Source organism: Helianthus annuus, chromosome 9 (assembly GCF_002127325.2).
Source record: "Helianthus annuus cultivar XRQ/B chromosome 9, HanXRQr2.0-SUNRISE, whole genome shotgun sequence".
Taxonomy (NCBI): domain Eukaryota; kingdom Viridiplantae; phylum Streptophyta; class Magnoliopsida; order Asterales; family Asteraceae; genus Helianthus; species Helianthus annuus.
In genome coordinates, this window is record NC_035441.2 from 137,824,073 (window position 1) to 137,848,971 (window position 24,899).

At 37.6% G+C, this 24,899-nt stretch overlaps 3 protein-coding genes and 1 non-coding gene across 8 annotated transcripts; 2 read left to right on the forward strand and 2 right to left on the reverse strand.

Moving 5' to 3' along the window:
- Positions 1–229: 229 nt before the first annotated feature.
- On the forward strand, positions 230–2,369 carry LOC110878872 (transmembrane protein 53). The gene is made up of 4 exons (XM_022127258.2): positions 230–1,065; positions 1,151–1,253; positions 1,496–1,683; positions 1,881–2,369. The coding sequence occupies exons 1-4, from the start codon at positions 449–451 to the stop codon at positions 2,158–2,160; spliced, it is 1,188 nt and encodes a 395-aa protein (XP_021982950.1). The 5' UTR covers positions 230–448; the 3' UTR covers positions 2,161–2,369.
- A 4,758-nt stretch (positions 2,370–7,127) lies between these two features.
- Positions 7,128–7,234, reverse strand: LOC118482446. Its single transcript, XR_004868483.1, has one exon. It is a non-coding gene; the product is annotated as a small nucleolar RNA R71 (small nucleolar RNA).
- Positions 7,235–13,349: 6,115 nt separating this feature from the next.
- LOC110878871 (phosphopantetheine adenylyltransferase) lies at positions 13,350–16,521 on the forward strand. Of its 4 annotated transcripts, none has more exons than XM_022127254.2 (7): positions 13,350–13,510; positions 13,969–14,136; positions 14,244–14,315; positions 15,030–15,089; positions 15,842–15,936; positions 16,017–16,086; positions 16,172–16,521. In XM_022127254.2, the coding sequence occupies exons 2-7, from the start codon at positions 14,002–14,004 to the stop codon at positions 16,268–16,270; spliced, it is 531 nt and encodes a 176-aa protein (XP_021982946.1). In that variant the 5' UTR covers positions 13,350–13,510; positions 13,969–14,001; the 3' UTR covers positions 16,271–16,521. The 4 variants fall into 4 exon arrangements, with proteins under 4 accessions (XP_021982946.1, XP_021982949.1, XP_021982948.1 ...); XM_022127257.2 differs by having other exon boundaries at positions 13,974–14,136; XM_022127256.2 differs by having other exon boundaries at positions 13,350–13,505.
- A 1,231-nt stretch (positions 16,522–17,752) lies between these two features.
- Positions 17,753–20,430, reverse strand: LOC110878870 (anaphase-promoting complex subunit 10). Of its 2 annotated transcripts, none has more exons than XM_022127253.2 (7): positions 20,270–20,430; positions 19,914–20,136; positions 19,206–19,266; positions 19,020–19,112; positions 18,871–18,941; positions 18,544–18,648; positions 17,753–18,103 (listed from the first exon to the last, which is right to left on the reverse strand). In XM_022127253.2, exons 2-7 carry the CDS (start codon positions 20,090–20,092, stop codon positions 18,034–18,036), a joined length of 579 nt encoding a protein of 192 aa, XP_021982945.1. In that variant the 5' UTR covers positions 20,093–20,136; positions 20,270–20,430; the 3' UTR covers positions 17,753–18,033. The 2 variants fall into 2 exon arrangements, with proteins under 2 accessions (XP_021982945.1, XP_021982943.1); XM_022127251.2 differs by having other exon boundaries at positions 19,914–20,172; positions 20,270–20,407.
- Between the last annotated feature and the right edge of the window lie 4,469 nt (positions 20,431–24,899).

Sequence of the window (24,899 nt, forward strand, 5' to 3'; positions counted from 1 at the left end):
CAAAATACAAACCATAGGGACCCAGATTTAAAAAGTTTGAGAATTGGACTAAAATGGCAAAACTGTCTAAACCACAGGGACCAAAATGGTTTACTCTATTGACAATAAAAAAGTTTGGGCAGAAAGTTATGCTAAAACAACCACAAATCACTAGATCATCACACCTTTTATTTCAAACAACAAGAATTGAAGAATAAAAGAAATGATGTTTTGTTTTAAATAAAATGAAAAAAAACTTCTGTCATCGTGATATTAAAATGCCCATCCGGCCCGTTTACCGGACTGGTATAGAACTAGGTGAGCAAGATTATCGTTGGAGCATCCGAAAAAGCTTGATGACAACCAACATCGCCGGGTTCCATTCTTGTCTCTTGATCCCCTCATCAACTATTCACTTCTGAATCATCTTCAACCCCATTTCACCATTCCCATAATCCCAATTTCCACCATGGAAGTTTCACTCAGCAGATCACTTATAAACCCCACCAATCGTCACCTCATTACCACACTCCTCCTCTCCAAACGCCACCCACATCCATCACATCTACATATTCGTCACTCCACCCTTTCATTTTCAAACCCTAATTCTCACAATCGCACTCACCATTTCCCCAATTCAAACCCATCTCTGTTCACTCAATCCCCATCACACTCCACCATCAGTCACAATAACCCATTATCCGTAAACCCTTTTGCTCGAATTTCATCTGGTCACAGTGACAACTCGTTTGAGTGGAAGTTGGGTCTGGATGGGGGAAAAGGTGGAGGGTTAGGGTTTGTTTCAGAGGATAAACGATCGGTTGTGACGGTGGTGGTGTTGGGGTGGTTAGGGTCGAAGCAGAAGCACTTGAGGAGGTATGCTGAGATGTATAACATGTTTGGGATGAATGCGGTTACGTTTGCGGCTTCGGTTAACGATGTGATTGGTTTGGATTTGGGGAGGAAGTTGGAGAGTAGAGTTGCAGGGTTGAGTAATGAGCTTGTGTCATGGCTGGAGGAGAAAGAGAAGGATGGGAGAGAGCGGTTTTTGATGTTTCATACGTTTAGTAACACCGGTTGGCTAGCGTAGGTTAATTCGTTGGATGTTGTTATGATTTGGGTGGGTACATTTTGTGGTTGTTTACTTATGGTTGTCTGATTGTGGGTGCAGGTATGGGTCTATTTTGAACTTATTGCAGGGGAGAGAAGAGCTGCTTGAGAAGATTAAAGGGTGTGTCGTTGATTCCGGAGGGGACCCCGAGCTTGATCCTAAGGTTTTATTTTTTTCTTTCTTTGTTTGATTTTATATGAGTAGAGGATTGCCGCGTAATGGTTGTTTATGGACAATCATTTATGGTTGGATGATGATGAGGATACAGAGAGTTCACTTACATAAGTATTAGCCCATTGCCAGTTGATATATTTTTTTAGGATTTTAAATACTCATAATCTTGGTTTTGTTAAGGGACTTTCTGGATTGATTAATAATGTATGATTTTCTATTTTATTTTTGAAGGTATGGGCTGCTGGATTCGCTACAGCGGTGCTTAAAAAGCAAAGCTCTGCTGTTAATTCTTCATCTGAGGATGCGGAAGTACAAAATGGAGCAACAAATGTGAAGGAACCTTTGTTCATTGAGGTCTTACTTTTGACACTGTTTGAGAAGGTCTTCGCATATCTTCTTGAATTGCCGGATATAAAGAAGTAAGTAACTGTTTCTGTAGTTTCTAAACATATAACATTATTCCCTCCGTTTAGACTTTAGTAATAATTTCTGAAAAAAAAAGTAAGGCGCCAAAAATACCACACGCGAGACTGAAAAAAGCGCAATGTTATTGCAATATTGTAGAATCGAATGTAATAATTTCTTACTGGTACTATATGTATGTTTTATGTCACAGGAAGTTGACAAAAGTAACCACCACGCTCTCCGAAAACCAGCCTTCTTGTCCACAAATCTACCTCTACAGTACAGCGGATAAGGTTATACCATTTCAGAAAATAGAATCATTTGCGGAACACCAGAAGAAACTTGGAAGACAAGTAACCACGTATAACTTCAAGTCGTCTCCACATGTAGATCATTTCAGAACATTCCCAGATACATACCAGTCTCTGATTCAAGGTTTCTTGAAAGATTGTTTTACCGCCAATGATAAGCAACTGTACAACCTACATTAAAAGCCAGAAAATGGCCCCTTGATTTCTTGCTTTCAGTCAAGTTGTGTTTATACATGGTATTAACCTTGCATAAAGTACAATCTTCATAGCATGACCATCATTGATGATTTCAGTAAATAGCTCATTACAGATGGTCTAATTTGTATCTGTGTTCATGCTATATATTTTTGACATTATAACATTTATATATAGAGTAAATTGTCATTTTAGTCTCTGAGGTTTGATCAAAATTGCCACTTTAGTCCAAATAGTTTTTTTCTTGCCATTTTAGTCTAGATAGTTTTGTTTTCTGCCATTTTAGTCCCTGACTTTTGTCACTTTTTGCCATTTTCATTGACCACCACCTCCCACCACCCACCCCATCACAACCTTCTATCATCGCCACCACCTGCCTGCATCGTCACCACCCACCCCACCACCATCACCACCCTCCATTTCCACCACCACCGGCCACTTTTCCGCCACCCCACGTCATCAACCAACACCACCGCGATCATCGTAAAACCAACAACCACCGCCATCATCTTCACTGTAAACCGGCACAACACCATCCCCATACCATCGCGCCTGCAAAAAAAGGAAAGAAAAATGTGGTTTGACCAAAAATTTTGTGAATGGAGTTGGTGGGTCGGATGAAAATCGCAAAAAATGACAAAAGTCAGGGACTAAAATGGCAGAAAACAAAACTATTTGGACTAAAATGGCAAGAAAAAAACTATTTGGACTAAAGTGTCAATTTTAGTCAAACTTTAGAGACTAAAATGGCAATTTACTCTTATATATATAAAAACCTGTAGCAACATAAAAAAGTATTTGACAAATATAGAAGGAAAATGAGATTGTTTGAAACATGCCTGTAACATAATTAAACGTACTTGTGGTTTAAAAAGGTTAAACAAGTCATTGACGAATAAAAATATACAATAATTATTCAATGCTTAAAAAATATATTCACTAGAAAATTCTATAGTTATGGTTATGCTCTATGAGAAAATGTATATGCATGAACATCCTTTTTTTTCTTTTCAGCAATTCATACACTCTCTAATTCTACTATCAAACGCTTATTTGTTCACTACAAACCTCACTACTTGAAAAGACCCTTTTGTGCTCACATATCCTATTTAACAAGCACAAACCATATACACGCTCTTTTTTTGTCAAGTGTCATAAAAATCTTGAGTCATGGTGCGACACCAATTTCTGTGGTGAAAAAGTTCAACATGAGGATGACATTTGACCATATCAAGCACAAAATTGGTTGTACACACGACCTTTTCTATCTTGTGTCCTTACCTTTAGTTAAGTCGAAAATATTGCACCACTCGTATAGTCATGAACAACGATTGATGTTGTGATTCCAAATATCTCTTATATGTTTGGATAACTAACATCAATAAGTAAGTTATGAATTAATGATGCTCATTGGTCTAAACTCCATGCCTCAAGTACCAAACCCTTCACAAAGGAAAAAAAACTTGCACATGTATTGTATTTTATCAGCTAAATATATGTTTTCTAATAATATGCGAGTTAAAGAATATACGAAAGCTATGCTTCGCATACGACATGACTTTTAATTTAGTTATGTTGCCAGACTAGTATATACACGACCTACGTCATTCTCGTTATACATAACTATATGTGTACTTAACATCAATATAATTACAAATATATAACACACTTCAAAACAACTAATTTCATTTTTTGATTTATTCACATCTAAAATATGGAATTCAAGGAAATTCTTATTCTTATATGTTACAAATACAAAGGACATGTACAGTAGATAATTTTAGATAGGTTTTTTTTTTCTTTTAGTTACTTTTTAAAAAGAATTTAGGTAATTTTAGATAGGTTTTTTTTTCCTTTTGGTTACTTTTTAAAAAGAATTAATACAAGAGAGTCTATTAAAAGTTTTGTTTTTAGTTTTTCTTTTCCTAAAATTATTTTTTATTATAATTGTTATAATATTTTATTGTTGTAATTTCTTTTGAGTAGATTTCGTTTTTTTATTTAATAACTTAAAAATATGATATTTCTTAAAATTCTAAGTATGCCATTGGGATGCCTTTATTTTTATCTACGCTTAGACATGAAATTTATATTAAAAACCGAGTTGTATACAGTAACATAAAGTGATGTCGTTTACCATTTTCATTATCTAAGGAATATAATATAATACGATGTTTTATAAGCCGTTTACCCTATTCGTTATTTGAGTAATATAATATAACGTTTAATAAAATCTTGAATCTACCATTGCAACATGTTTAGTTTTATCTACGATTTCATAAAATTTTTATTCAAACAAACATCGATACCGGTGTTATATTCGGTTTTATGGTTTTCTCAGTATGGTGATACAAAATTCGTTGAGGTATATATATATGATGTGAATGCAACATATAAATCACATCAATTAAGGCATAAAACTAACCCTTTTTAAGTACTAATGTTGGAAAAAGAGTGTTTTTGTCTTCCTTTTGTATTTTCAGGATGAAATGAGCTCAAAATCACAAAAAAAGCAAAAAGACAACTAATTCTACCATAAATACAAGAAAAGGAACAAAAGTAGACTGCCCGGACCCTCAACGGCACCTCCCAAAGCAAAAGAGAAGAAACAGAGTCTGAACACGCCCCGTGTCCAGCGAACACGGGGGCGTGCCCAGGAAGCAGCAGAAAAGACAAACCAGTAGAAGCTTCCATTGCCCACCACGGGGCCGTGTCCAGCGGGCACGGGGGCGTGGTGAAAGTACAGCAGGCGCATTAATTGTAATTCGCAATTACAATTAATGAGGAGAGAGAGTGTCAGACGGGCACGGGGCCGTGTCCAGCGGACACGGGGCCGTGTCCAGCCTTCTGTTCAGCCTATAAATAGAAGAGCTTGGCTTCATTCTCTCTCATCCCTTGGCACACCACCTCTCTCACACCTCATCCACCACCCACCACCACCATAACACCATCATCCACCACCATCACCCATTGTCCATCGTAGAGTGTGTGAGTCGTCTCGGGATCCAAGATTGATCGTAAGAGTTCTTGACAATCAAGGCCATGTTTGCCTAAGTCTCTTACATCACTTGGTGAAGACAAGTGTTTAGTATAATACTTTTTATTTTTAATCTTTTGCACTTTTTATTTGGTTTTGTATTAATGACTTTAATAATTAGTTACTTATGTTGAAGGTGATCTTTCCTTATCGTTTGTCCGTGGTGTCTTGGCATTATTTTACTGTCTATATAAAATAAAAGATTTTCACCATTCATATCTCCACGGTCTATATGGAGGTATGTTGGCTACCTGGTCAGGGGATAAGGGAACGGTTTGGTAAGGGTCTTGCCCTTGTTCAGCGTTTAGAGGTCCTGCTTGGGACCTGGGTTAAATTTAGTAGGATCTCCTTCAATGCCCATAGGTATTGGATGGCGGGGATCCAAACTCTTTGACCCCCTCATAAGTTAACTACTATTAATACTATAACCCGGCTATTTAGGACTGTATCCCTGCTGACTCAGACTACTTAGCCGAGGGTAACGTCACCGCCAAAAGCGGGGCCTACCACAATTTGTATTAATAACTTAATTCATTATCTTTCAATAATCCGACCCTTTAGGATTGTATCCTTGCTGACTCAAACTACTGGGTTGAGGGTAACGTCGCCTTCAAAAGAGGGGCCTACTACAATAACTAAGATAATCTCTTAAACAAGTGCAAAAGTGCGAAAATAATCAAAGGTTATACTAATACACGTGTCGGATCCAAGTGATTCATCTTGTCTATCTGTTTTTATTTTATTTTTATTTTCAGCATTTAGTTAGTTTTTATTTTTCTTAGTTTAAAACATTTTTCTAACCTTTTTGATTTGATTAGACGTTGAGGATAAACCGGTACTAAAAGCTCTTGTGTCCTTGGACGACCTCGGTATCTTACCAACACTATACTACGTCCACGATGGGTGCACTTGCCCATATGTGTGTTTAGTGTTAGTGAATATCGTGTTTTATAAATTTAAAACTTGGCTAAAAGTGTAAAAAGGGCTTAAATATATATCAAAAATATAACACACTTCACGCACATCAAGTTTTTGGCGCCGTTGCCGGGGACACAAGGATTTTAAGAAAGTTAGGAATCAACGGCCTAATCAAATTTTTATTTTTCTTTAATTTTTTAGGATTTTTTCTTAATTTTTCAGCTTCTGCAGAGCTCAGCACGGGGCCGTGCCTGGTCGGACACGGGCCGTGCTCAGCATTGTTACTGGCAGTTTTTTGTTTTTCAAGTTACAGAAGGCTGACCACGGGGCCGTGCCGGTGCAACACGGGGCCGTGTCCAACTTCTAGTAACTGGGATCTGAAAAACAATCACTGTAATTCCGACCACGGGGCCGTGTTCGCTCAACACGGGGCCGTGGTGAACCTTCTGACCAACATTCTTTTTTATTGCAGGACTTGGAACCCGACGCCAACCTCTCGTAGTGTATGAGCTCCAGTTCCAATAAAGACATAAAAGAACCATTAGAAGAACCCGAACACTTTCTCAGAAAAAGGTTAAAAGCAAAAAACCAAGAGAAGGTTTCGGGTGATCCACCTCCAATGGCGGACCAACGTACCCTTATGGATTATCTACGGCCCACCGTAGGTAATCTAGGCGCCGCTATCAATGCTCCGAATGTCGAAGCCAATAACTTCGAGCTTCGACCGCATTTGATACAAATGCTCCAAAACTCCGCAACCTTCCACGGGCTTGCGGACGAGGATCCCCATCTACATATAACTAATTTCTTAGAAATATGTGATACCTTTCGGATCAATGGAGCATCAAACGACGCCATCCGCCTCCGTATGTTTCCATTCTCACTAAAAGACCGGGCGAAAGCTTGGCTCAACGCCCTCCCAGCTGGTTCGGTAAACACCTGGGATGAACTAGCCCAAAAATTTCTATATAAGTATTTCCCTCCTGCTAAAACTGCTAAATTAATGACTGAAATTAATACATACTCACAAGAGGACGGGGAATCCTTATATGAAACTTGGGAAAGGTTCAAGGAGCTATTACGCAAGTGTCCCCATCACGGCCTCGCAATATGGCAACAAGTATCCACTTTCTACAATGGATTGTTGCCACACACTAGGCAGACACTTGATTCTAGCTCCGGGGGACTTTTAGGTAACCGACGCCCACACGAAATATATAATCAGATTGAGGAAATTGCTCAAACCAATTTTCAATGGCACACCCCCCGGGGAAATAAGTCTATCGCCCCGGGCGCCCATAAGGTCGACGAAAGCACTTCTTTACAAGCCCAAATCGAGGCCCTTTCTTCAAAAATAAAAGAATTAGAAATGACAAAAACAGTCTCGGTTATGGCTTGTGAAGGGTGTGGTGGGTCACATGAAAATTGGAGTTGCATGAAAGAAACGGACGATCAACAAGAAATGGTAAACTACATTGATAATAGACCTAGGCCGTCGGGTCCTCCATCGGGAACTTACAACCAAGGATGGCGAAACCACCCAAACCTTGGTTGGAGGGAACCCGGCAATAGTAGTAACCAACAAACCCAACGAACAAACTTTCAGCAATCAAGAAATGAGTCACAAAATTTCACTCAACAACAAGGTGGACGAGAAAGGCTCGAAGATACTATATCTCACCTCGTCTCTGACACTGATAAGAAAAACTCGGAAAGATTTCTACAATTAGAGTCTAATTTTAGGAATCAACAAGCTAGCATTCAAAACATAGAAAAACAAATAAATCAAATAGCTCAAAACTTTTCCGAGAGACCGCAAGGCGCATTACGTAGCAATACCGAAACAAACCCAAAGGCGCAAGTTCACCTCATCACACTACGAAACCGTACCGTGGGGCCTGCAGAAGTACCGCCACCTACGGAAGAGACAATACCAACACCTCTGCAGGAAAAGAACTCTCCTCCATCACCAGAGCCTACCAAGGCTCCTCGAGTTCCGTACCCCGGTAGGTTAATTCGTCAAAAGACCAATGAGCAATTCGCAAAATTCGAAAGTCTGTTAAAACAATTGCATGTCAATATTCCTTTTTATCGAAGTCCTAACTAAAATGCCCAAATACTCTAAATTTATGAGGGACTTCCTTACACATAAAAAGAAAATTGAAAATTTGCAATTAGTTAATTTAGGCGAAGAATGCTCTGCCCTCGTACTCAATAAACTACCCCAAAAGAAAATCGATCCCGGAAGTTTCACGATTCCATGCTCAATAGGGGAATCGCCCGTTCGCAATGCCTTGGCCGACCTAGGGGCTAGCATTAACCTCATGCCCTTATCAATGTTCAAAAGGCTTGGCTTGGGAACCACGAGCCCTAAAAAGATAAGCATACAACTCGCTGATCGATCCGTCAAGTTCCCACAAGGTGTCATCGAGAATGTCTTGGTAAGGGTAAGCAGATTCGTTTATCCAGTTGACTTTGTCATACTCGATATGGAGGAAGACACCGAGGTCCCCCTTATACTAGGGAGACCCTTCCTTGCCACAGCACAAGCAGTGGTAGACATGAATGACGGGACACTCACTTTGAGGTATGGGATGATGAAGTGAAATTCGGAGTTGGGAAAAGAATAGAGGACGACGACCCAGTAAACTACATGAAGGTTATTGATTCAAGCTTGGATGCTGCTCTCCGACGGTGTAACATGGGAAGTAAGGCATCCCACTCAGAAGATATATAGCCTTAACTCGGGTCTAGCCAAGGACCCTTATAAACGTGGCGCACCACGGAGGCATTCCGCGGAACTATCCTTAGTTTAGTTTAATCTTTTAGTTTTTGCAGAATAAAACACACTCATGGTGGTAATGGATGAAAAAGGGAACGAGAAAAATGGAACCATGCACGAAGAACAGGGCAACCCGACAAAAATCTCCATCACAGAAGGCTCAACACGGGCCGTGCCCAACCAACACGGCCCCGTGCTGAGCCCCCTGCAGAAAATCACCCAGTTCAGGTAACTGGACACGGGCCGTGTTCAGCGGACACGCCCCCGTGTCCAGGCTTCTGTTTCAATTCTCTAATTTTTGTTACTGGCACTTGACCACGGGGCCGTGCCCGGTCAACACGGGGCCGTGTCCAGGATGCCAGTAACACAAAACTTTGCTTTTAAACCCACTTTTACACATTCTAATCAACCAAAAACTTTATTTTTGGACACATTGAGGACAATGTGTAATTTAAGTGTGGGGGGATGCTAAAACCTTGAAATTTTGCAAAATCCTAAACACAAGCCTTACACAAAACTCTATTGGAACCGTTAAACACCCCAAATTTTTTTTTTTCAAAAACTTTTTCATTTTTTTATTTACTTGTCTTAGTTTAAGTTGGGAATAACAAGTTCTAAAAATGTTATATTTTTACAAGTTTACAACCGATAGCGTCATGATAAAAAGAACCAACACAAGAAAATTATGAAAAGGCATGACAAGCTTAGTTAAAAATTCGATTATATATACTTGATCACATAAAAACCCATTCCCACAAAAGTGAGTTTTGAGCCTTTATTGAGCATAAAAATATATATATTTAGACTAAATGCTCATTTTTCGTTTCTTGTGTGAATAGCCGCTCGGTTCTTACAAATCTAGAACTTGCCATGACGATACATTCCCGGTCCTTACCAACTTAAACCCAAGTAAGTAAATGATGGAGGCATTAGGACTAACCATTTTTCTTTCAAAACCATTATTTTTCATTTTTTTTTACCTACCCAAAATCCCCCTAGATAGCCCCTTTGAGCCTAAACCTTTCATTTCATTACCCCAAAACCCTTTTTACCCACCAAAAACCTTTTTATTTTTCACCCTTTATTTTAGTAACAAGCTCGCTTTTTCGTAAACTCACCTTTTTATGTGACGATCAAAAAATATATATATATATATATATAAAATTTGATGATGAAGTCAAAAACAAACAAAAGCTATAAAAGCTTGTTTGGAGAAATACTTCAAAATAAAAAGTCACTAAAAACAAGGTATTTCACGAAAACCGACGCTTGTTACGACTTTCGCCCTTTTTACTAATCACTAACCAACCACCCACCTTTAACCCAAGCCTAACCCTTCACCCCAAAAGTCCTCTTGATATTTACAAAGGTAAAAAGTTAAAAAGGAGGAGGATTGATTGCTTGGCAAGCCTATGGAAGGCGTAAGTTCCATGCCGCTCTCGAGTGATTCACTAAAAATATACACCTTCGGCCGAGTGTTGAGTGATCTCCCGTGAGGTATGTGAACTTGTATATAAATGGAATTTTAATAAGGCATGCTATGCCCAAATAAGTAATTCATCTTATGAAAAGTTCAAAATAAATCATAACGAATAGGATTGTAAATAAATAAAAATAAAACCTATAAAGACCTTGGATTCCCGACACTCTAGGACAAGCTAAAACATTCTCTTCTACCTATTCCATTTGGGAGTGTAAGCCACATTTAAAGAGTTTTGCTTGAGGACAAGCAAAAGTTCAAGTGTGGGGGTATTTGATGTGTGTAAAATGCAACATATAAATCACATTAATTAAGGCATAAAACTAACCCTTTTTAAGTACTAATGTTGGAAAAAGAGTGTTTTTGTCTTCCTTTTGTATTTCCAGGATGAAATGAGCTCAAAATCACAAAAGAAGCAAAAAGACAACTAATTCTACCATAAATACAAGAAAAGGAACAAAAGTAGACTGCCCGGACCCTCAACGGCACCTCCCAAAGCAAAAGAGAAGAAACAGAGTCTGAACACGCCCCGTGTCCAGCGAACACGGGGGCGTGCCCAGGAAGCAGCAGAAAAGACAAACCAGTAGAAGCTTCCATTGCCCACCACGGGGCCGTGTCCAGCGGGCACGGGGGCGTGGTGAAAGTACAGCAGGCGCATTAATTGTAATTCGCAATTACAATTAATGAGGAGAGAGAGTGTCAGACGGGCACGGGGCCGTGTCCAGCGGACACGGGGCCGTGTCCAGCCTTCTGTTCAGCCTATAAATAGAAGAGCTTGGCTTCATTCTCTCTCATCCCTTGGCACACCACCTCTCTCACACCTCATCCACCACCCACCACCACCATAACACCATCATCCACCACCATCACCCATTGTCCATCGTAGAGTGTGTGAGTCGTCTCGGGATCCAAGATTGATCGTAAGAGTTCTTGACAATCAAGGCCATGTTTGCCTAAGTCTCTTACATCACTTGGTGAAGACAAGTGTTTAGTATAATACTTTTTATTTTTAATCTTTTGCACTTTTTATTTGGTTTTGTATTAATGACTTTAATAATTAGTTACTTATGTTGAAGGTGATCTTTCCTTATCGTTTGTCCGTGGTGTCTTGGCATTATTTTACTGTCTATATAAAATAAAAGATTTTCACCATTCATATCTCCACGGTCTATATGGAGGTATGTTGGCTACCTGGTCGGGGGTTAAGGGAACGGTTTGGTAAGGGTCTTGCCCTTGTTCAGCGTTTAGAGGTCCTGCTTGGGACCTGGGTTAAATTTAGTAGGATCTCCTTCAATGCCCATAGGTATTGGATGGCGGGGATCCAAACTCTTTGACCCCCTCATAAGTTAACTACTATTAATACTATAACCCGGCTATTTAGGACTGTATCCCTGCTGACTCAAACTACTTAGCCGAGGGTAACGTCACCGCCAAAAGCGGGGCCTACCACAATTTGCATTAATAACTTAATTCATTATCTTTCAATAATCCGACCCTTTAGGATTGTATCCTTGCTGACTCAAACTACTGGGTTGAGGGTAACGTCGCCTTCAAAAGAGGGGCCTACTACAATAACTAAGATAATCTCTTAAACAAGTGCAAAAGTGCGAAAATAATCAAAGGTTATACTAATACACGTGTCGGATCCAAGTGATTCATCTTGTCTATCTGTTTTTATTTTATTTTTATTTTCAGCATTTAGTTAGTTTTTATTTTTCTTAGTTTAAAACATTTTTCTAACCTTTTTGATTTGATTAGACGTTGAGGATAAACCGGTACTAAAAGCTCTTGTGTCCTTGGACGACCTCGGTATCTTACCAACACTATACTACGTCCACGATGGGTGCACTTGCCCATATGTGTGTTTAGTGTTAGTGAATATCGTGTTTTATAAATTTAAAACTTGGCTAAAAGTGTAAAAAGGGCTTAAATATATATCAAAAATGTAACACACTTCACGCACATCAATATAGCTACACCGTTTACCTTTTTTTGTTACTTGAGTAACATAATATAAAATTTTGAATACACCATTGCAACACTTATTTTTATCTGATAAAACTTTTAATCGAACGAGTAAATATAGTTAACTTTTTTTTGTTCTTTACTGTGACAAATCTAACCAATACTTTTCAAACTACATCAGTACCAGTATCGTATTCTTTTTTGTTGTTTTCTTGACATGAGTGTATAAAAGTGATTGAATATAAAGTTCTATTGGCAATAAAGTTTTTTTTTACCATATACAATAGTGAATGCCAGTGATGGAACCGATGCTCTGCCGAACAACAATGGCACTTGTACCGGTATTTGTTTCTATATATAGTTTTCGATAATTGTAAAACATGTGTTAATATCCTTTTAGATGTACATCTTTTGGTTACATACCGAGTACAAATATCACACTGATACTTTATCGAACCTAAAAATGCACTCACCACCTTTCTTACGAGATACCCCGCCGCATAGCGCGGGTATCTCACCTAGTTATATTATATTATCATATAACAAACTTCATGCTTGTGAATAGTGAGGTGGTGCTAAAGTGCACCATCTCCTTCTGCTAAAATAAGCCACTCTATCTATGCTAAAATGAGCCAATTTTTGTGATTTATGTCTTTTTGTGTTTTTTCTAACTTTCAATTTCACCCGTATCCTTTAAATAAGACGTGGTCGTTAAATTATACCAATTGTCGGTATTGTACTTTTGGAGTTTTTCCTTTCGATTGCTATATGAGTGTACTGAGTATTGGTACCGTATCGATACGGTAGCGAACGGAACTGATACCAATTAGATTCCGTCGTAACGCGCGAAAAAATATACTTGTTAAATCAAATGTATATCTAACATAAAATTTAAAGTAAAAAAAAGGTACATAGATGATCATTTATGAAACAATTCTACCCCACCAGACTTTCTATTTACATGGATGAAACAATTCTAGCCTCTTTATGTCACCCTTATGTAACTTTGTATTCAACAATATATATTTTCTGTTTCTTTCTTTCTTTCTTTCTTTCTTGGTGGGCGTTATTCACCACCTAATCTAACTCTCTTCGCTTCCTTCCAAACCCTAGGATTCTGCAAAAAAACTTCATTTCAATCTGAATCTGTAAGGTATTTTGCATTAAATAGCTCTCAATTTCCTAATCTAATATGCGTTGTTCATGATTTTGTTTAGTGTAATTGAGTAAATGAAATTCGTTCTAACGATGTATTTATGCGGTGATTTTTACAAAATCGATGAAATGAATTTGTTCCGGTGAGTGTGAATTTATGGAGCTTCAAACTAGTGTTGATTCGATCTCTGTTGTAGCATGTGGTTTTTTTGCTCTGCTTTAATTTCTCTGTTTTAGCATGTGGTTTTTTTTTTTGCTGTACGATGATGAATGAGAGGGTGAAGAGGTAGTGGTCCATATGATACCAGCTGCACTCACTTTGTTCAAATCCGTACTCTACGTGCAGTTAAATGACATTTATTTTGCGTCCAATAATGTATTTATGTTGTTATTTTGTGTTAATGAAGTTGTACCTGTGTAAGTGATTTGTGATAAATGTAAAATTATTATTGATAGAGCAGGAATCGGATATCAAAGAGCTGGGATAAAATGACAATTGTGGAGGACCCGAATCCAGAGCTTGCGTCTGATTTGTCTACTATTTCTCCGCCGAATTCATATGGATCTGTTGTTCTAGGTGGCACGTTTGATCGCTTACATGATGGTCATCGACTTTTCCTCAAGGTTGTTGCCAACGATCTGTATTTGTTTATTTCATGTTACACATAATAAGCGTAGGATGAGATTTTTGTTAGTTTTTGAGTTGTGGTGGATTTGGTTGTTGGTTACAGGCAGCTGCGGAGTTGGCTAGGGATCGAATTGTTGTTGGTGTTTGTGATGGACCTATGATTTCCAAGAAACAGGTTTGGACCTTGATCCTTCTCTGTTTTTTTATACGTGCAAATTCTTATATATTTGACTTGCCACCATGAAACAAGTACTCAAATACACATAGAGAACCTGTGGATTATGATTTATAGTACAACAGTGTTCTTTAGCATTAAAATAAGAAGTGATTGATTGAATGAATAAATGAATGAGAAAGTAGGAACACTTCCTATGTGTTGGCTTAGAGTGATTGATTGAATGAATGAGAAAAGTGATATGCGTGACGCGTATCACATCTTAACACATATAGGAAGATGGTTCAATGACTTTTAGTTCAGCCACTCTTACCCTAGTTAGACTTGAGCGCTTTCACTACATAAAGGTTGAAGATGCAATATTTCACCTTTATTTATGCATAACACCCTACGGAATTTAGAATCTACGTGCCTTGCCTGTCTTTTCTAAACAGTTAATGAGTCTATTTTGAAAATGGTGGGGATTGTTGGGAATATTTCCAAAATAACATAATATAAATGTGTACTTTCGGATTGAATCTATAGGCAAAAGAGAAGGGATTTTGATGGTAATTTCTTGTCCCACATAGGAACTATATGAAACCTGAAATGTCTTTTCCAGTGAACCCCTCATTTCATATCTCCATTATGACTGAGCTCACTCGATATTTTTCGAGCTCTGGAACCAATTTCCGATACTTATGTAATGTGATGTTGATGTACCAACTCTTGCAGTTTGCAGATCTTATTATGCCTATTGAAGAGAGAATGAAAAATGTTGAAGATTACATTAAGGTACATGATTTTCTATTTGCTTCATTTCTTTTATGTTATAGTTTTCCATACTAATCCATTTTCTAATTTAATAAAGAATACCAGCAATTTTTAGTTTCTATATTAGTCTTTTTTTTCTGAGAGGAAATCACCGGTTACTCTTGTTTGGGTATTTGTTTCTATTAATTTTTTTTTTTTCCGGAAAATTGGATTTAAATAATCCAACCTGGCTGTTTTTGGCCAATAATCCCAATTGAGTTTATTCCCGCCAGTGGTCCAACCTTTTCATTTTCTTTGTATAATGGTTTGCCGTTAAAAAAACATAACGGAGTTAAGTTTTTTTCCGATTTACAAACTTACAAACTGATGTTTTGGGCTTTTGATTAGAACGAGAAACGAGTCGATTGCTGTAAAATTTACCTCGAAACAGTGCTCCAAACGACGAAAACGATGCTTCAATTCGGGTGTTTAAACTTCCAATTTACAAAAATCAACCCATTTGGAGCACCGTTTCGAGGTAAATTTTACATCAGTCAACTCGTATCCTCATTCTGATCAAAAGCCCTAAAACATCGGTATGTAATTCGGAAAAAAAAACTTAACTCCGTAGAGTTATTTTTAACGGCGGACCATTATACAAACAAAATAAAAAAGGTTGGACCACTGGCATGAATAAACTCAGTTGGATTATTATTGGCCAAAAACAGCCAGGTTTGATTATTTAAATCCAATTTGCCTTTTTTTTTCTGCATTAATACGTTCTCTTATTTCAGTCTATCAAGCCTGAGCTGGTAGTACAAGTTGAACCCATTACAGATCCTTACGGTCCTTCAATTGTAGACAAAGATCTTGAGGCTATTGTTGTCAGGTTAGCTCCTCTACCAAAATATTAGGTTGACCCAACCCAACCCATTACAAGTTAAACCTGACCCTTGTTTGGCATGACAGCAAGGAGACGCTACCTGGTGGATTATCGGTCAACAAGAAGAGAGCCGAGAGAGAGCTGTCACAACTAAAGGCACGTGTTTTGCAAATTAAATGCAAATGCTCTATAATTTTGTAACGTGCATCATAATTCATAAATAGGATCTTCATATGTGCAGATCGAAGTTGTGAATCTGGTATCTGAAGAATCGAGTGGAGAAAAACTGAGTTCGACAACACTTAGGAAGCTTGAGGCTGAGAAAGCTGGAAAAGTTTAGCCTGCCTTAACCGGTATACACGTATATTGTGCTGCTGATACAAAGTATCCGTATACTTTCGGGTTTCTAGCTTCACAAGTTTGTCGTGATTTTCAATGCACCTATACGTTTTTGTTGAATAAAAGTGTGTATAGAAAGCGTATGTTGGACATTGTATACTCTTGTCATCTTGTATACATGAAATACTTTTACAATGGTAGTTTGTTCGCAAGAAGAAAGCAGTTTTTACGCAACAAGCACCGTTTTAATTACACTTGTGCCAATTTTGCCATGCTGAATTATAGTTTGTGTAAATAATTTGTTGATTTTATATATAATAATTTGTAATAGCGTTTTATAAAGGGAACATTAAAAAATACCCATTGACCAAAACTATTTTCAAATTTGGCAACCTCACGTATCCTTGGAGCGGCGCATCAAGTATGGGATACGTTTATATGCAGACATCTCAAACGCCTAACAAAAAAAGAACACGTGTCGTTTCAAATGTTGCAGGTGGGCCATACGCATCTCATGCCCTCCCAGACGCATCCACGCCCCTTTTGAAAGTCATGATGGCCACGTGTTCATTTTTTATTGGGTTTTACTCTAAAGACGTATCCTGTGATTGAAAGACGCATGATACGTTACTCCAAGGACGCAAGAGGTCGTCAAATTTGATAATAGTTTTAGTCAATGGTTACTTTTGTAATTTTTCCTTTTATAAAGATAATGGTTGACTATGCATTGATCATTACAACTTCAGTATAGTAAAACTTTTTTTTATTATTATTATTATTATTTTTTTTTTGCTTTTAACCACAACTATGAGCAAACTTTTATGTTTTAAGCTATATTTTTTCTCTAATTTTTATCCTTTACAAATGATAAATACAGAATTGATACCTATCAGATTATTGATCAATTGTAGAGAAGAAACACAAAAGAAGAAGTTTATCTCAAATCATCGATACCATTTCATATTGTTCAGCTCCTGTAATTATAGAGTCGACATACCAAACTAACTAACATGTGCTTACAATTGACCCCTACATTATTACAATATTACAACCTTGGTCCTACTATTTGTACCATAACAGAAGTTCAACTTCTTTTTTATTTTCAAATAAATAATAAGGTGAAATCATCACATCTATTTCTTACATTTCACTATAACAATGGCAATTAGTGATGAAAACTTGGTTTTAAAAAGAGTGAGGCGTTCAAAGACATTATGTTGCTCCTAAAACCCAACCACATACGCGAGGTGTTACCCTAGGTACAACCAAGTTAGATCTATATGCAACAAGAAAATACGTTTCTCATATACATTTCATAATTTCTTCATAGCTTTGGTTGTTTTTACATATCAGCCCCTTACGTACCCTAACTATGATGAATTTGATTGAAAACTATTTAGTAATTTCAAGCCCATGATGCGTTTTCGTAGGGCGCCTCTAGTGTCTTTAAAACCAAGAAATAAAAGACAAGTACAATCGTTCAGAAGGCAAATCTAAATATTAACTTTAATTAAAAAAAATCATATGTATCACTGGTTGAATACTCTTGACAAAATGTAAAACGGTCGAAAAGAACAAAGAAATGCATGATGTTGTACAGTACACGTTCTTTCCAACAACACGGTCGAAAAGAACAAAGAAATGCTTGATGTTGGTTGTACAGTACACGTTCTTTCCAACAAGAAAAAGATAGAAAATTCACACACAATTGACTTTAAACTTAAGATGGTACTGCACTTAATTGGGCAGGCAAATTTAGGTTCCTCATCTGATAGTTGAGTAAGTAATGAATTCTGTTGAAGTAAATTGAAATGGTTGGTTTGGTATAGGGTTCCTGCAACACACCACAAAACAAGATTCTCAAGCTAAACATTCATCACTTCTTTTTTTTTTTTTTGGGGGGGGGGTCACACAGGTTGGGTAGCAAATCAAAATGAGTTTAGTGATTATTGTATGAATGGCATCAGGTTGGGTCGGGTCAGGTTGAATGAAAACGCTTTTTGGCCAAATATTTTAAGGCTTTTTTTTATTAATAACCCACGATTCAAATCGATTATAAAGTCGATATTGTTTTTCAATAATATTTGAGCTTTTGGAAGAAAAAGAATAATTAAAAGATTTTATGTTTTAAAAATACACTTTTGCGACTTTCAACCCGTTAACTTTATTTTGACCCGTTAGAGATAAAACATAACCTGTATCGGCCTGTTCATACAGGTAAATGGATCGAAACTGCAATCTCTAGAAAATTTAGTTAAGAGAATGATTACTCACGGTTGTGGTCCGAAAACTTTTATCTGGCGGACGTGCGTATCCCGCCCGTTGAGATGGTTTGACAATACAGCGATCTGCAGCATGAACGTGTTTACAAAAGTTTCCCTGCCACAACAAAATAATCATAACACGAACATAAATCAGTAAATTATGCACAATTTGTAAGCTTTTGATACCCAAAAGAGATTACAACTGATGAGATTAAGTTTAATGATATGAAGAAGAATTCAAGCATTCGACAGATGAACCAAACACATTAAAAAGGAAGACTAACAAGAAAAAAAAATGTAATAATTAAAAAACATAAATTTAACCAGTATCGCATACCGAGGATCATTGCCAGATAAAGGTATGTTCATCCAACCATTTGGCTTGACAAGTTCAACAGTTTTTATCTCCTACAACAACAAAACAAATAAATAAATAACTTCCATACATAGTTATAAAAAGCCAAAGATCGGAAATCTTCCGAATACCTTCAAGTTATGAAAACCATCTCCAGCACGAACTGAAACCTTACTAGGCGTATAACTCTCATCAAGGTTAAAATCGACATAAAGTGCCACTAACTAAACAAACAACAAAACCACTTAGCGTTCATAACAATTCACACAACACATGAACAAACATCTAACAAAGAAAGATACCTATACAAAACTTACTTGAAGCTTAACTTTCTTCTGAAACTGAATATTAACAAGGTGTGGTTGCGCACCATCCGATCTAAATCCAAAACCAACCAAACAACCATCACAAACACAACTTCAAACAACACACACAGGGCTGCAATCGAACCAAATGTTCGGCGAACAATTCGTGAACCGTGCGGTGCGAAGTTTGTCTGTGTTTGTTCGTTTATAAAACAAACAAACACAAACAAGAAATATCGTTCGTTTAGTTAAATGTACGAACATGAACACTAACAGAGGCCGCATTCGTTCATTACTTCATTTATGCTCGAGAACGTTCGGTAACATGTTCGTTGATTAGTGTTTTTAGTTTTTATGTTTTATTTAAATACTTGAAAATCCCGACAAACAAAAGATTTAATAAGTGTAGTGTATTATATATTCTGCTCATGAACTTTTGTTTGTGTTCGTTTGTTTCCATTTGTGTTCATCAATAGTAGTTTGTGCTTATTTGTATTCATCAACATTCGTTTTTGTTTGTTGCCTAAAATTAACAAATGAATATGAACAAGTTCACTTCCTTAACAAACGAAAACGAACACGAACATAAAGTCTCGTTCGGTAAGTGTCCATGAACAACTTGTGAACACATATTTCTTAACAAATGAACATGAACAGTTCGGTTCATGTGCAGCCCTACTACACACACAAAACAATAAAAATTAGGGAAAACTTGCATACTGCCAGTAGGTTTCATAATTATCATCTCGAAGAGACGACACACCATTGCCGGGTTTACAAGAGCTTACACTCCAAGCGGCGTTCTTGGCCATCTCACGGAGGTCACGGTCCACCACCAGCTGCGGGGTTCCGCCCGTCAGTTTCGTTTCTTCTTCTCCTTCTGATGATTCAGTCGCCATTGACGTAATCGGATTGATTCAGTTGAATGGATTATGGTGTGTTACTGGAAACAGTGAAACCCTAGATTATTCGATTGGGGCTGAAAGTTGAGATGTTTTGAGAGATTTGATACTTGATTAGATAATGTGGAAGGTAGATTAAAGTAATTAGTTGTGGGGAGATGATAAAGATCATACCTTGTGCTCCAAGCTTCTTCGATTCGTAGGTCTGGTGCTGCTGAGATACCCAAGGGGATGAAGCTTCTTCAGTTCTTTGTTGAAATTCAATTCAAATTCAAATTGTGTATAATATCTATATATCTATACTTGTATATATAATATATGGTTATCACCCGTGATTCCTTCTCAGACTCGAGAAAGTTTATATTAAAAACTATTTTTCTGTTATTACGTAAATAATATCATACAAAAAGTATGACGTATTAAATGTCTTGGCTATGAAAGAGTGAGGGTATACGGAGTGGGTGCGGTTTCATGCGGTAAAGTTAGTTTACCAATCGGGAACACCACCGCAAACATAAGTTTACCGATCAAAGGTAAAGGATTTCGGTGAAGGTACACCGACGCGGTGAAGGGAGGGAAGGGAGAGAGAGAGTGATGTGTGGTGGGGTCCATGCCATCTCAACCAATCACATATTTTTTTTTTAAATAATTTACCAATTCATGAAGTGTTTAACCATTGCCAACGCTTTTGAGAATAGTTTAAACAATTAAGGTTGAATGACATGGCACACTCTCATTGGTTGATTTTGAAGTTTACCACTTTCAACTGTCTAACCACTCCCTACACCCTTATAAACTCTTCGAAAACTTAATCACGGGTTGTCAAATTGTAGGTAGACTTTATAAACTATTGATTGGTTATTATTCACCATCTATTTATAACCATCCGATAAATAAATAACTACACGAGTAGATGGAATAGTTCCATGGTGCTTAATGTTTAACGACAAAAGATATAGGTATCACATGTGTGATATGGGCTAGAGCATTGAATTTACATAAAAAAGAAATTTAATCTGTTATATTAGATAGTTCTATGAAAATAAATAAGCCTGCTACATCAACATTAGTACCAACTTACGAGTTATCTAAACATAAATTTACATAGACTGATTCAAATAGGTATAATTAACATGGATCTATTTGAACCATTGACTTTTCATAAAGGTTTTGGGTACTAAATGACTTTAATCTACAAATTTGTGATGTAAGAAAAATGAACACACATGAGATTCAGTCTTGTCTTTCGTACCAAATTGATGAACATTCTTTCCACCCCCTTATCCCTAAAATAATCTACAAATTTGTTATCCAAAGTATAAAATTTATAAACTATCCAAAGTATACAAATTCTATCTAATGAAGAAATATGTAATTAACTAAATCACCTCTGTTTTTTACACGTAGAACCCGAGCACGATTCCTTGGCAAGTGTGCCGTTCGACACATACGTCTTTTTTGACGGACTTGAAACAACTTTTTATGAAAATGTGACCTTTATATTTACCTATAACCCCAGCTCCATGCCTCATATCTCCCATGATTTAGCATACTCCATGCTTTTATTTACCTATAACCGCACCCTTAACTCAGACGCTCATTTGTCAACTGCACATGTGAAGCCCAAAGACAAAGGAGCATGAAAATAAAATACAGAATAAAGGAGAATGAAAAAGCATGAATTAGCTGAGGATGGCAATGGATATAACAGATTACTACCCACGTTAATTTTGTACCCCTTATTTTTACACATACCCTGTACCACCCTCCCAAGTTCCTACCTCACCAATACTATCCCTCATGAACATTTGTGGTCCCAACCCTAACCTATCACGGCCCCTGGCCCGGTGTGACCTGGTCTAGAGACCGCGGGACAGAAACCCGTGGTATTGATTATTTAATTTGGCAGCGGAAACATTTGACAGGATCTTTTAAACTGAAAATGCCCAATTATTTTATTTCACAATTTGGGACAAACCCCATAATTTACAATAAAGGGACACGAGGAAATCCCTTGTTTTACAAAACATTTTTATTTATTTTATTGAGCCACCTCTTCAAGCTTTTTAGTGCTACCTAGCACTTTTTCCTTAATTCATAGTAAGTCACCTGAAACATGTTTTAAAAAGATTTTATTAGCGGGGAAATACTGGCGAGTCATTTAATTTGCACAAAAGACACATTGTTATAAATTTACAGCATTAAGAGTTTTTATATTTGCCCTTATTATATAATTAACTGGTTCAGCTGTCACTCGACCGAATCTATGACCGTGGACATATCACTAATTAGGCTCGCCCACCTAATAGTGATAAATCGTTAGTAGTAATGTGCACAAAACCCCCACATATTGCCAGTAATTAAAAATTAGCAAAGACTTAATCACCGCAAAACATAACTAGAAAACATTTAGGGTTTTGTAAAGCAATTTGATAAAAAAGAGAATGACTCACATTGCAAGTTTAGTTGGACAGAACTTTGCCTATTGATTTTAGCCTTGTAACCTAGTTAAATAACAATGCACACGAACTAGGTTAGTAACTTAATACAACATTTACGATAAACTCGCGAAATCAAAACCCTCACGACGAATGACAAAGTATAGCCCAAATACGGGCAGCACTTAAACATCCATCGGATCGGTTTCAATCGATCGGACATTGTATCGTAGCAGTGATTGAGTTAGTACCCTGTACTCGTAGCAGCGTTTCCCTACTTAAAACTTCGAATTTGAGCAGTAAGAAACGTTTTTGATCTAAATTTTCGAACACAGATTCAAGTCCCAGGGCCAGGCAATTTATAGCAACTTTTCAAGTTTTACGCGGCCCGCGTAAACCTTAACAAGGTCTTACGTGGCCCGCGAGGGCCCCCTAGTCTACGTGTAGGGCTAGCGTGTCACCGGTAGGTCCGCCACGTGTGCGACACGTGGCCTAAGCGCTTATTCGGAGGAATTTTAAGTTGTCGCGGCCCGCGTAGCCTTACCTTATGGCTTACGCGGCCCGCGTGGAAACCAATTTTCTTAATTTCTTGATTTTTCATGAATATTAGGGTTTTGGGGTCCGGAATATTACTTACGGGTCGTTTTGGGACATTTTTGCAGGTCCTTACATCCTCCCCACCTTATTTAAAATCTCGTCCTCGAGATTTACTGAAATAAGTGAGGATACTTTCGCTTCATTTCTGATTCTAGCTCCCAGGTGTACTCAGGTCCTCTTTTTGACTCCCACTTAACCTTGACCAGTACTAGTCTTTTGTGCTTGAGAAACTTAACCTTTTTGTCTTCTATTTGGAGTGGTTTCTCAACAAATTTTAGCTTTTCATTTACCTCTATATCCTGAAGAGGTACTACCAGAGATTCGTCAGATAAACATTTCTTGAGGTTGGATACATGAAATATGTCATGTACTCCGGCTAACTCTTCTGGTAGTTGTAAGCGATAGGCAACTGGTCCTATTCGCTGAATTACTGGGAATGGTCCTACGTACCTTGGACTTAGCTTTCCTTTCTTACCAAAGCGGACTACCCCTTTCCAAGGAGAAACTTTTAAGAGTACCTTGTCTCCAACTTGAAATTCCAGCGGCTTGCGCCGATTGTCTGCATAACTCTTCTGGCGATCTCGAGCTGTTTTCAGTCTTTCCTTGATTTGAGTTATTTTGTCGGTGGTTTCCTCCACAATCTCAGGACCTGATAATTGACTTTCTCCTATTTCTGCCCAGCAAACTGGAGTTCTACACTTTCGTCCATACAGTGCTTCGAATGGGGCAGCTTCGATACTTGCATGATAACTATTGTTATAGGAGAATTCAATTAAGGGTAAGTGGTTATCCCAGTTTCCACCAAAATCTATTACACATGCCCTGAGCATGTCTTCCAGGGTTTGGATCGTCCTTTCACTTTTTCCGTCTGTTTGGGGATGGTATGCAGTGCTTAAGTTCAGCCTAGTTCCCATGGCTTCTTGGAAACTTGTCCAGAAATGCGAAGTAAAACGACTATCTCTATCTGATACAATAGAGAGTGGAACTCCATGTAAGGATACTACTTCGTCTACGTATAACTTGGCTAATCTTTCCATGCTGAAAGTTTCCTTCATGGGTAGAAAATGAGCTGATTTGGTTAATCGATCCACAATTACCCAAATTGCGTCATTACCTTTTCTAGTTTTAGGCAACTTAGTAACAAAATCCATTGTTATTAGTTCTCATTTCCATACAGGCATTTCTAATTGTTGGAGTAACCCTGAAGGTTTCTGGTGCTCTGCCTTAACTTGTGAACAGGTCAGACACTTAGATACATATCTAGCTATGTCCTTTTTCATTCCTATCCACCAGAAATTATTTCTTAAATCTTGGTACATCTTATTGTTTCCAGGGTGCATGGTATATCTAGATTTATGGGCTTCCTCTAGAATCTTATCTCTTAAATTTCCTTGCTTAGGTACCCAAATGCTTTTCTTGTGGAACCTCCAAATCCCATCGGTTCCTTGCTCTAATTCCTTTATCCTTCCTTTCATTCCTTCAGCATCATCCTTGATTGCTGTTTCTTGAACATTCCTCAATTGTTCCATTAAATCTACTTGAAGATTTAATCTAAGAGCACGAACTCGCTTTTGCTTTTCCTGATACTTACGACTTAGGGCATCTGCGACTACATTTGCTTTTCCTTCGTGATATTGAATATCACAGTCGTAATCACTTAGAATTTCCATCCATCTCCGTTGTCTCATGTTTAATTCTTTTTGCCCAAATATATACCTTAAACTCTTATGATCTGTATAAACAGTAAACTTACTTCCATACAGATAATG

Bases quoted from the DNA above. Each gene is read 5' to 3' on its own strand.
- LOC110878871 (XM_022127254.2), top strand. From the start codon at position 14,002: ATGACAATTGTGGAGGACCCGAATCCAGAGCTTGCGTCTGATTTGTCT. The intron at 15,937-16,016 runs GTTAGCTCCTCT...TTGGCATGACAG, and splicing joins CTTGAGGCTATTGTTGTCAG to CAAGGAGACGCTACCTGGTG. The intron at 16,087-16,171 runs GCACGTGTTTTG...TCATATGTGCAG, and splicing joins GAGAGCTGTCACAACTAAAG to ATCGAAGTTGTGAATCTGGT.
- LOC110878870 (XM_022127253.2), bottom strand. From the start codon at position 20,092: ATGGCGACTGAATCATCAGAAGGAGAAGAAGAAACGAAACTGACGGGC. The intron at 18,649-18,870 runs GTATGCGATACT...TTGTTGTGGCAG, and splicing joins TTATCTGGCAATGATCCTCG to GGAAACTTTTGTAAACACGT. The intron at 18,104-18,543 runs GTGAGTAATCAT...GGTGTGTTGCAG, and splicing joins AAAGTTTTCGGACCACAACC to GAACCCTATACCAAACCAAC.
- LOC110878872 (XM_022127258.2), top strand. From the start codon at position 449: ATGGAAGTTTCACTCAGCAGATCACTTATAAACCCCACCAATCGTCAC. The intron at 1,066-1,150 runs GTAGGTTAATTC...TTGTGGGTGCAG, and splicing joins AGTAACACCGGTTGGCTAGC to GTATGGGTCTATTTTGAACT. The intron at 1,684-1,880 runs GTAAGTAACTGT...TTTATGTCACAG, and splicing joins GAATTGCCGGATATAAAGAA to GAAGTTGACAAAAGTAACCA.